This window comes from Stegodyphus dumicola, chromosome X1 (assembly GCF_044657685.1).
Source record: "Stegodyphus dumicola isolate Sdum_Otavi_A_Nest chromosome X1, ASM4465768v1".
Lineage (NCBI taxonomy): Eukaryota > Metazoa > Arthropoda > Arachnida > Araneae > Eresidae > Stegodyphus > Stegodyphus dumicola.
The window spans coordinates 245,934,858-245,947,256 of record NC_140780.1 but is presented as its reverse complement, the minus strand read 5'-3'; the positions used below and the strand labels follow the sequence as shown (position 1 = coordinate 245,947,256).

The 12,399-nt window shown below is 32.7% G+C and overlaps 1 protein-coding gene across 5 annotated transcripts in view; it reads right to left on the bottom strand.

Annotated features, from left to right (window-relative positions):
• tweek (transmembrane protein KIAA1109 homolog tweek) overlaps window positions 1–12,399 on the bottom strand; it is a 421,377-nt gene that overhangs the window by 250,815 nt on the left and 158,163 nt on the right. For all 5 annotated transcript variants that reach the window (XM_085807394.1, XM_085807390.1, XM_085807392.1 and 2 more), the window contains 4 exons: window positions 11,797–11,991; window positions 9,986–10,105; window positions 5,706–5,948; window positions 3,699–5,619 (listed from right to left, as the gene is read on the bottom strand). In XM_085807394.1, the coding sequence (XP_085663520.1) occupies window positions 3,699–5,619; window positions 5,706–5,948; window positions 9,986–10,105; window positions 11,797–11,991 (2,479 nt within the window). The remainder of the gene's footprint in view (window positions 1–3,698; window positions 5,620–5,705; window positions 5,949–9,985; window positions 10,106–11,796; window positions 11,992–12,399) is intronic.

Sequence of the window (12,399 nt, the reverse complement as noted above, 5' to 3'; positions counted from 1 at the left end):
GACTTGTTACAGCAGTTCACACAAGCTAAATTAAATGCTGAAACAGACCAATAGTTAGGACATACTGATGCTTATTTTTAATAAATTTAAGCGTTGAATACAAAGGCTTACAACAATATGAAGTACCAAAAACTGAGATTAGTTTCAATGCACACTCCTTGATTTTAGGATGCTTTTGTTCTCACACTGTGTCAAAAACTCAGTAGTTGAATCACCATTTTGTTTATCTGTTTCAAGTCTTCATCTTCCTAAAGCTTCAGCTCTGCAGCCACAATATTCCCAACAATTGGTGGTGAGACGGGATAGCCATTCTTAAAAATGTCAACAAGAAAATGTTTTCTAAAAAGATAAATGATGGCTTCAGTACTCTTAAATCACTAAATTTATCAGTAATATGTTCTGCCAGTCTGTGCAGCTTGCATATATAATCTGAAGTTATAATTTTCTACCCAGGTAAAGTTTCCAACATTTGAGTAAGACACAGGAAATGAGTGAACATTTTAAAAACCATATCTTTTTCAAAAACTTTAATTTTGCTATGGAAGCTGAAAGCACTCTATGTTAAATCAGAAATAAGTTTACCATGTCCTTGCAGCAATAAATTTAATGATCGTAAGTGCTTCACTCATCTATGAAAAGCACCATATCTATTAACCAGTTGGCATCTCCAAGATTTATATGTTTCAGTGATAAATTCTTTGATTGGTTCTAGCAAATTAAAGAATTTTGTTAACACATTACTTAATGAGAGCTACCTTACTGCACAAAACCATGACACAGCCTCTGGAAGCTCATCATTTTCTATTTCTTATATGAAAGCTTTGAACTGTCAATGAGTTTTGGCACTTGAGTCTATGTAGTTCACAGTTTTTAAAAGTACTATTATAATATGTTCATATTTAAAATATTTAGTTACTAGATATTCTCTCTGAACAATGAAATAGACAGGGATAAAATTGAGATACAATGCATCGGTATTTAAAATTACCAAAAGCCCTTTACTAGAACCTCTCATAGCTGAAGTGCTGTCAGTTGCAATGCTGATTAACTTTTTAATCAGTACAGAATTCTTTTCAAGTACAGCATCAAGGGCTTTTTTATATCCATAACTTGAGTCACATCCTTTACTGTGATGAGGTCCAATAAGTCTTCTTTTGCTTCTAGATTATTTGTTACATAACAAATAAATGCAGCTAGTTGTCATTCATGTTCAGTGTCTGCAGATTTGTCTATGGCCAGAGTCAGTACTGAGCAGTTTGTAAATTCTTTTGCAAGTTACTTAAGAAATCATCAGAAATAATGGAGTACAGCATGTCTGCATGCAGGTATTTGTTCAATTAATTTCAGCAGTATTTTATTTTCTGGAATTATAGCAGAAGGACATTTTGCCTGAGCAACATTGAGGGCCATAATAAATACAGTCTGCTCTGTTACATCTGCCTCTTTAATAAACCAATGACATAATTTTGGTCTAGTTATTTACTTTTTCTTTTAAAGATTTTACAGTATTTTAGTTATCTTAATTCACAAAAAGCATAAAACTATTGGCTGAAAAAACAGTGATTTGATTCATAATGTCATTTAAGATTACCAGGCCTTGAACCTGACAGTGTTACTAGACATAAAAGACACATTGGTTTCCCGTTTTACTTCACAAAAACAAAAATCTCCTTTCTTCTCTGCTTTCCTCCTGTTCCCCTCTTCAGATCTGCATTTTCCAGATAGCATGATAACTTATTTTAGATTGGAATGTTTAAAAAACCTTTTATACAAGTTGACTCACGAAATTAAAAAAAAATACTATTAAATCACACAAATCTACACCATCTGCTGTGGACAAACTGGTGTGAACTGCAAAAATTCACAGTTCTGATTACTGTGACAAGAAATGTGAGGAGAAAGAAGTTTAAGACATAATGGCAGATGTTTTTTACGCCTGCAGAAAAAACGTAACTGCTGGCCAGGAACATCCCTGATAACAGATGTAAAAAGTTGTGAAAGGATGAAGGGCTGCATTCTGTTCATAAAAGCCAAGACATGAGAGGAAATGAATGCATCTCTCCACTGAAGAATTCCATGAAGCACATGAGCGAATCCATCATGTCCAGTCATGTAAGTCAAAAAATCAATGCTTAACATGAGAAGCTTAACATGAAACCAGGCATACCAGCCTGGTTTGTGATGCCAAAAACGTCCCACATCAGAGTTACAAGAAACTGATGGATGATAAACATACGTAAATTGTTACAATTCCTATTAATGGGGTCTACAGACAATTTGAGTGCTCTTAGAGAGAGTTTAAGGCAGTATTTAACAACAATGGTAAAGAATCCACTTCCAGAATATGCATATTATTCGACCTTGGATCACAGAAAAGTCACATCAAACGAAGCGTTTCTGAAAGAATGTATTTGCTAATTATCAGCAAGGATTTTGCGACAGTTTATCCATTATGTCAGGAGAAATCACAAAAAGAATAAAGCTTCAGTTGATGTTTTGATTCACCCATTAAATACAAGAATAAAAATACAATAGAAGCTTCAGAAACAGAAAATTTAATGTCACTTCATAACCAACACCCAATTAAAAAAAATTGCACATTTATGTAGGAAAAAGAGGTTACTATTAAGACATACTTTATTTTAGTTAATAGAGATGAAGAATTTTCATTACTTCTTGGGTCAGACATGTTTTGGAAAATTGTTACGGTAAGAACCTGCCAAATTTCTGAATTAGTAGTTGTGGAAAAAAAAGAACAGACAGAAGAGAAAATGCATGTAATGCATCAGAAACATTTAATATCATAGAGAATTTAATATAAGTTAAAAATAATTCAGAATTTGATTTGACATCCAAACTGATGAGAAATTTATGACAACTGGACGCTTTGGGAATTTTGAAATTGGTTAAATCTCTTTCTGTGATCTTTAGATTACACTTGCTATGATTAAACGCAATCCAAAGCACACAACAGATAGCGGATGTTCAGACCTTTTTTTTTTTTTTTTTTTTTTTTTTTTTTTTTTTTTTTTTAACACGAAAACAATACAACACAGTAAGCACTTTGATGTAACAACACAGTGACTAAATGCAAGTTACATTTTTAAACAATGAAAGAGGCATCTGAATAATTATCCTTTAAGATAATTACAAACTTGATTATTCAATTACAATCTTGGAAGCACTAACAGCATACTATGAATGAAATTTCTGAATGCCTATAGGTGTAAATAGCAACAGTAGTTTTAGTCAGTGAAGCACACAGCCTTCAGGTGCTGCCAGTAGGCATATTTAAATCATTTTACACAATCATTTTACAGAAAAATCTGTTTCTTATCCAGCTGTTGGTTTGAACTTTATTATTTTATACAAATCTGAAAAACATTTCAAAAATAAACATTTTAAAATTTTAACAAAACATATTATTAAAAGAGAAGAAATTACTTATTTCCACTATCATATTCTATTTCATTCAGATACATCAGTTCAAAAATATTGACTCTCTGTTAATGGACACTCACTTCACTCTAACTGAAACCCTAAATTAATGGATATTTCCTATATCTCTAGACTCTCAATGCAAGAGACCAATTTATTCCCATTTAACTGACATTCTTATTTTGGACAAAAGAAGGCTTGGTCTCATGAGTGTCCACTAACAATAGATTCAACTACACTTCATATACATCTTCACCAACCTTTTTTCATTTCCTGATGAAAAGAACCTGGCTGGAATTCTTCTTCAGAATGTGCTGACGTGGATTTCTGAGTATGTCCAAATTTCTGGTGATAACTAGAAACTTTGTTTTTATCCACCATGTGTATAGAAGTAAACCCTTCTGTCAGAGGTATGAATTTTGGCTTCCATGCTGAATGCACCCGATGAAAAATAAAATCTTTACTTGTTCCATTATGATTATCATCTGTCTGATGAACTAGGTGAGGCAAAGGTGGATGTTGAAACCAATGATGACATTGCAGTTGAGTCATATGAGCCATATAACATGACATTAACAGAGGGGACTCAATAATGGGCTTGTCCATCTGATTATGCAAATCAACTAGAGCAATATCTTCCTGAGAAGACATTGCAGAAAGAAAAGATGTACTTGATATGGAATTAGAATCAGAAGGGTCATGGTGATTTCCACATGAGGGAGTCCTTTGTAAAACAGTCACATGTAGATCACTGTCACTCGATTGCTGAGATGGAGTTTCTTGAATATCATGAAGAGATCTTTGAGCTGCTGAAACTTTCCTGTCAACAGAATTATTTCCATTTTTAATGACAATATGACGCTTTTCCTCATCTGCATGAGTGTCATCAGAAGTAGTAGTATCTGTTGTGTCCACAGAAGATATAGCATCTTCATCAGCTGAGAAAAAGCTTTCTGTAGAATGTGTAGATTCAGTTGATGCTGCTCTACGAACAGATCGAGGTGAGTAACTGCGAGCAGCAATGCTTGCAAGAGAATGCCGAGATCCACTATTTTCACCTCTACCATTGGGACATGTATTTAAAGAAAAACGAGAACTGTACCTATTTTGGGATAAGCCTGGACTCACACTTCCTTCTCTAACCAATGGTATATGATTAACACTGTTTTCAAAAGTGTTTCTCCACTCTTCATTCTTCACTGGTATTTTCCGTTCATGTTTTCCTGATACAGGAGCAGACTGGGCCATGGATATCTGATAAGAAGACACTATAGATGAACTAGATGGCATGGACATATGGGTTGGACTACTGAATTGTCTTTTGATGCCACGCATTTGACTATACCTGTGTTCTCTAGTAAGTGAGGCAAAATTTGAGTCACAACTTTGGGCATTTTCAGCAATATTTTCACTGATAATTTTATTTTGGTTGAAAAATACTTTATCATCTAGAAAGCTTTCAGAAAACGCACTCTGTCCTCTGGAAATAAATTGTGATTCTGTTTCTGAAGACTTTGATGTTGCCATATCATGACTTTTGCTTCCACTGTTAAAAGTAGAATTCTCAGTAGCGATGAAAGATTTTTCAGAATGACTAGGACTATAGATTGTACCATGAACATGTGGATTTTCAGGAATATCAAACACAAAATGTCCTCTGTGCAACATACTTTCTCCATATCCCAGATTGCTATCTGAACTAATATGATATTTTGCTGAGACAAGTCCAACATCATCGAGATGATTATTAACAGAAAAAAAATATGGACCATTTCGATTGCTTCCAAAAAATGCACAGCCACCAACACACCCACATTTCCCATAAACTATATGAGGAACAGATTCAACATCTGGCCATAGAAACCACAATTTTTTCCTCTTTGCATCATGCACTTTTAAAAAAATTTCTTGCTGAATACATTCATCCTTTTTTATTTGCGATGTAGCTGAATCTATATGTATTGGCCCAAGACTAAATCCCCCAACTTCTAACCAGATTTCAGATGCAGAACTCTGTTGGGATGCTTGCCCATGACTAACTATACTGTAAGCTGAAGAGCAAACTAAGTTTGAACTTATTCTTGCATACTGTTTAAACTGTACATGATGAAGAAGCATGCTCAAGCCAGAAACTGTATCCCCTCCATGCAGATTACATGTTGCAAGACGGACAGGATAAGCCTATAAAGAAAAAGATTAAGACAAGTTATTAGAAATGCATTACTTTTGGAAAAAAATCAATATTAAGCAATATCTAAAATAAATACCTCAATTTCAATAGCGGTTCCACTTTCAACAACACATATATCCAAAGCATCCACAGAAAGTCTAGTCATTCTGTACTTAATATCATCTGGACTAGGACATGGCAAACAAGAAGTTGTTTGCGAGCAGAGAGACTGGGGTATATCATGTTGGCATAACTTAAATGCATGAGGAGGCTGAAGGTCACAATCAGCTTGCTGAACTTGAAATACAAACAATTCAAAGCCTGTTACTGTATGATAAATCTGAAAAGAAAAAATAACAGTTAGTGCCTCTCAACAAATAAAGAATAATTTTTAAACAACAAATAAACACATGAAAAAAGTGTTAATATATTTTGGAAAACATAAATATTATTTACTAACCAATGTGGTAAAAGTTAATTGATCATGTTGAAAATAATAGTTTTCTTCTATCTAAACTTATTCCAATAATATATGAATATTTAAAACGAAATAATATTCCTATTAATTTAGCATCGTTAAATTTAATTTAGCATGTTTTAATTAATCGATTAATTTAGCATGTTTGAATGTTTAGTATATATAACTTTTGTTTAAAACTGACAAAACATACACTTTGAACATTATGAATAACTAAACTTCTCTAAAAAATTAACAGGAAGAAAAGTACTAGCTAAAAACAGGATGCTGACATAATTTCTTCTTTTTCAAGCTCTTATAATTCGCATTTGTGTTTTTATCATTAGCACTAAAAGATTCCTTAATGCTTTCCTCCCACTTGATTTATACACATATAATTGTAATGATGATTTATTTCTAAATTTCTTGGCCATTACATAATGGTACAATTTATCAAATTGTTTGCTGAGTGCTGCTTTTTTTTTACAACCAAGATTGCACTACACCACACAAAACACAAAAGTGACAGCTCACATTTTCATAAAATGTAAATAAAGAGTTAATTGTTGCCACCAAATATTATTTTTAAAGAATAATTGCTGCCACCTTGTATTATTTTTAAAGAAATTAAATAATGAAGAATCTGCATTAATGTTTTTGTTTTGTTTTTTTTTCAGTGTGAAAAAAATACAGTACCTAGAGCCATCAAATTTTGAATAATGTAGTCCTATACCCGAACATATGCCAGAATTCTGAATTCGTTTTATTATCCATTTCATACTTTGTAAAACTGAAGTGAATTTTTAATAAATTTGAAGATTTAAAAGCGAGCAGTGGCAATACTGTATGGAATAAAACATTTTTATCTGTAGCGCACAATGTCTATAAAAAATTCTAAAGCTATGCTGTTTTTAAATATCTGGTGATTTTGCTATTGAATTGAATTTAATGTGGCCTAAGTGCAAAAATTATTATATTTAATAAATAAAGTTAATGCCCAAAATGGTTATAATGTGGTGCCAACAATGAATGGCAGATGGCGTTGAGCTGAATTTGGTAGAATTCTCTCTGATGTTTTCATTTGGCAGTTAGCCTTAAGATGTGTTACGACGGCGATCGTATTACGCTAAAGAATTGAATTGAGTTTATTGTATCAGATAATTATACAAATGTGTACATGTTTTAACATAATTAAACGTGCTGTCTGATATAAAGAAGCTTTGTAGATTTACACTACCTTTAACATACTCCTACATTTTTCTTCAGAAGTGGGATTACAGACTAACATGGTGATTTGAATCACAAAAAGAATAACTTCAAAGCAAGAAGATGGAGATATATTTTCCTATTTGAAAATGCTTTTAAGTGAAAGTTAAAAATCTACGTTGCATAGAAGAATTGTAAAGCATATAAGATTAGAACTTTACACAGATTTATTTTTGATTCTGATGGTAATAGGTCAAATCGATAGAGAATTAGGAATTTTTCCATTTTGACTTTGTTTCAGATAACAGTAAATACAGGCAAAATCTCCATTTTTTACAAGCTTTTACATTAACACATTAATATATGACAATATATATATATATGAAATATGAATACTTTAACCTTTTCCAAAGTACAGCAGGAAATTACTTTTTATGACAGTACTTTCTACATACTTTTTCTATGTACTTGCTTTTATTTAATTTTATTTTCAAGAACCCAAAATCTACTTGTAAATGTGAGAAGGTAACAAAATATTTAGCATTTTGCACACTTCAACTGATGCAAGAGTTACTGATACATTCACTTTCTCTCCCTCCTTCCAGTATGCCTTTGTGGAGTAATGTTTAGCACACTGGGCACGTATTTGAGAGGTCCAGGTTGAAGTACCGGCAGGGGCACTGCTCATTTTTCATGTTCCATACATCAAAAATCCTAATGCTTCTACAGTGGTGCCTGAACTAAAAAGTGGTGGTCAATAATTCGTCACCACACTATACGATGAAAATTATTTGCTTTGGAAAGCTCTATTACCCAAATTAAAGAACTTTAACGATAGGTGGCCTAATCACCAGTCACCCTTTAAAAGGGGGAGTATATAAGGTAGTTTCTCCCTCCTTTCCAGCATGCCTTCAAGGTGTAATGGTTGGCACACTCAGCATGATTAGTTTAATGTTAAACAGATGCTGCATGATGAGCATATGCACAGGCTTAACAAAACTTATGGTCACAACTGTAAGGGGTGGCAGAGTTTCCCAAAGCAAAACACCTTTCACCCTACAGTGTGGGGTTGGAAACAAATGGCGAGCTGCAAAAGGGTGCCTGCTTGGTGAAAATGGCAAACACAATGAAGATGAGCAATTAAAAGAAAAATATATGAATGTATGAAATCAAAAATAATCTTTGTAATCAAAAATTTTACAACGAATGCTCAAATGAGCGACCACCAGCTGCAATACATGCATCACATCGGTGACAGAGAGAATTACACACACCATGGAAGATTTCTGGCATTTCATGAACATTTGAGCAACAAGACCCTCTGGTGACTAAAGGAGTGTCCTGTAAGTGATGCTTCTTAGCTCTCCTCAGAAGAAAAAATCCAGGCAGGACAGGTCGGGATATCTGGGAGGTGAAGTAATGGGCCTGATGCAGAAAATCCATCTGTTTGGAAAGGCAATATGCTGATTATTTTGCACAATTCTGAAGAAGTATGCTTTTGCTTCATCCCATTGGAACCACATAAATGATTGAACATATGCTGGTACATTCTATAGTACATCAGCAGCACCTGCTGAAGTATGAAGTAGTTCTGCCCACTTGCCAGTCTGGTAAAAGATACAAATCTATTAAGTGATCGTCGATAATCCTGCCCACATATTCATAAAGAACCTAAGCTGGCAGGAATGTGTAGCCCAAATGATTATTGTGCATATTACATAGGCCATAACATGTAAAAGTAACCTTGTCCAATAAACAGGACAGATGCAGCAAACTGTGGATGTAGTATGGTCTGTTGCAGGAACTAACATGCAAATTTTATATGTTGAAAATCAGTTTCATTCAAGGTCTGAACCTGCAGGAGATGGTAAAGGGGTGCTTCACAAAACACATGCCATACTATCATATGGTTGACACCTTGGTCACCAACTACTGCTTGCATGCTTTGTTCAGGTTAGTTGCTCACTGCCTCAAGGATTGTCTCTATTTGATTTATCTCTCTTGTGCTCTTTGGTCGACCTGTGGCATCTACTTGGCCATGGAACAGACTGTCTCTAAGAGTTACCTGTGGAAAAATTGAAATGTTCTATGATCAAGCAGTGCCCTGTTTGGAAATCACTCCTGGCAGTCTTAATGCTTCTGCAGCAATAATCTTTGCAGCCCTGTATATAAGGTGCATATCAGCCACCTCCACATTCAAATATTGCTACATCTCTGGCAAAGAACACCAGCTGAGTGATGAGTTCTGTGAAAGACAACATTTCATCCATTCGACATAAAGCACCCTCTCACTGCTCGCCATTTGTTTTCCGACACCACACTGTATGGTGAACATTGTTTGCTCTAGTAGTCCTTTCAGTTATGACCATTAGTTTTGTTACACCTTATATAAAGGATATAAGTTTCATTATAAGCATCAATCATAAAGCACAACAAACACCTCAAAATTTTGTATTACTTTGCCAATCACTTCTGGAGATTTTTGCTCATGTGAAATCATAAGATTTATAAATCTGCAAAAAACTTACATATACAGGAATATTGCAAAAGAAAATTTATCTTAATTTTTTACACATATTCCTTACAATTAAGGATTTTAGTGCACTGGTTTCATAATAATGCAATATTAAACTAAATATATGATATTTAATGTACAAAAACAGTATCAGAAATAAAACCAAATGTTAAGATTTATAACATAAAATAATACAAACCTGTGGAACGGTAAGCCTGCCCGTAATATCCCCAACTAATATTTCAACAAGCCAAGCATATTCAAGTGTTTCACTATCTAAAGGTCTGTCAACACTAGAAAACATAGCATGGCCTCTGACCTTCATACACAAGAACAGAAAAACAAGACGTCACAAATATGTGTTTAACTTCATCAACTTGTAATTTAAAATTTTTTATTCATCAAAAGTGGTAGTAATAATAACAATAAGAATAAGTAATAACTGATTTGCATTCTTAATAATAACAATATGTAATACAAGCTCTGCACTCTTAATAAATTTATTAAAATTGTATATTTACTTACCTTATTAATATTTAATAAATTAAAAAACACTCAAGCACTTAGTTTCTATTCTATTTATAGGTGAGTTTAAAAAAGCTACTACAAATTTAAGTGCAATTAATAAAAAGGAAACACATGCAGTAATTATGAAATTACAGAAAACTTCAAAAAACTGTACATGCATAATTTTTTTCTCTGCATAGGAATGAGCTGTAATTTTGTTAATGTTTAATTGTTGCAATAGAAGCTGAATTTCATTACTTCATTAATAATTTTGGGGTCAATCTTTTTTTATGAATTAGTAAAGATTTGAACGCATTTTTCTGCTCTTAAACGTACCACAGTGGATATATGTGAACTGAACAGACACAGCAACATAACCACAAAAAAAAATTTCATATAATGCATTTTAAAGTGTAATTCCTCAATTTAAAATCCAGTTTTAATGAAAGTACAAAATGGACTTTTATCCTAATTCAATTCATGAAATAATTGATTCATCCACCAGTTAATGACATTTTAGATAACTATTTAAACACTATTAATGATATAACTTTCCTTTTAACATCTTAAATAGTGAAATAATTTATTTGCAATCTTCTATCACAGAGCATTAACACAATGTGAAGATACCAGCAATATCATAGACCAAACTAAACAATTTATGATAATGTCTTTATCAACTTAGAAACATAGTTTTACCCTACAAATAAAGCATTCTAAATATTTTAAATGTGACAAAACTATTTAAAATTTTGATGCAAACAGTCTTGCTTTTTTCTCACACATTTTTCTGAGATCTTGAGAGTTTACCTTTTATTATCTCAATAGTCTGTGATGCACGGAAATTTAAAGATAATTGGGGGGCACTAAATGAAAAGGACATTTCAAGATAGTTTAATAACTTTCTAAACACATATGCAGCCTTCATTTTCGCTGCCTTTATTCATAAACATATACTTCCAATCACAAGAATGCTTTAAATAAGAAAATATTCAAGTTATGGTGAACAATTTAATACTAAGTTAACTCTAAATTTATGAAATTTAATATAGATGAAACTACAGTTTGACATGAATGAGCAATTGCTAAATTATCTATTATACAAAACAGATAAAGCAGGAATTATGTTTATTTAGTCAAATATTGTTTGTTGGTCAAACATTCAAGAGCTAACTGTAAAGCAGAGTAAACAGTACTGATAATTTAGACAAAAATAAAAAAAATTCACCATTGCTTATTTAAACAACGAGAAAAAATTCTAAGTGCTTCAAATTACACAAAAGTAAATCTTATATTGGTTGCATAAAGGAATCCCACCTTTCAAAGTACATTTCAAGAAGTACACTGCTCTTTTTAAAGTATAATTGATCTAAACTGCAATTTTGCTAATTTTAAATTGTAAACCGAAATGCTTATCTTTACAAACATATTTTATGTTGAGCTATATTTATATATTTAAAGGATAACAGCATTAGAACTGAATCAGAAAACTTAAAAACATACTTGGATAGAAGAGACAACAACATGACCATCTTTTAAATGACTATGACTTTCTGATCTCTCTACTGTGTCCACAGAACTTAAAATCAAGGGTGACAGCAGTAACTGAAGCACAGTTTCTTCATATGTCTTGTGTATTTCGAAAGCTAACCGCTCCAAATACAAACTAGGACATGGAGGATCACTTTCATTGCAACACTAAAGTTTCAAGAAAACAATTATAAATGTAAGATGAAAACAGTTGTATTATATATAATATGAAAGCATATTGGCATAATGTAAACACAGAAAAATATGCTAAAATTAAAAAAAAATCATATGTTAATGGCCAAACATGCAAGGAAACTTAATACAATATGTAGCATGACACACTGCATGATACACAAGTGCAACATACCATGGCACAGCAGTGATAAATTTTCCGACTGTGTCCTCAGTGACTGTAAACCATGAACTCATTTCGGTAACCTCAAAAACCATAAATTTAGCCCGGCAGGTCCACTTTCTTTTATCTCACTACCTGTCATGTCATCAACTTGAAACAATAATTATTGTAGCACACTTGTCTGAATATACTCTCTTTTAAAAATCTTTAAAAAAAAATTT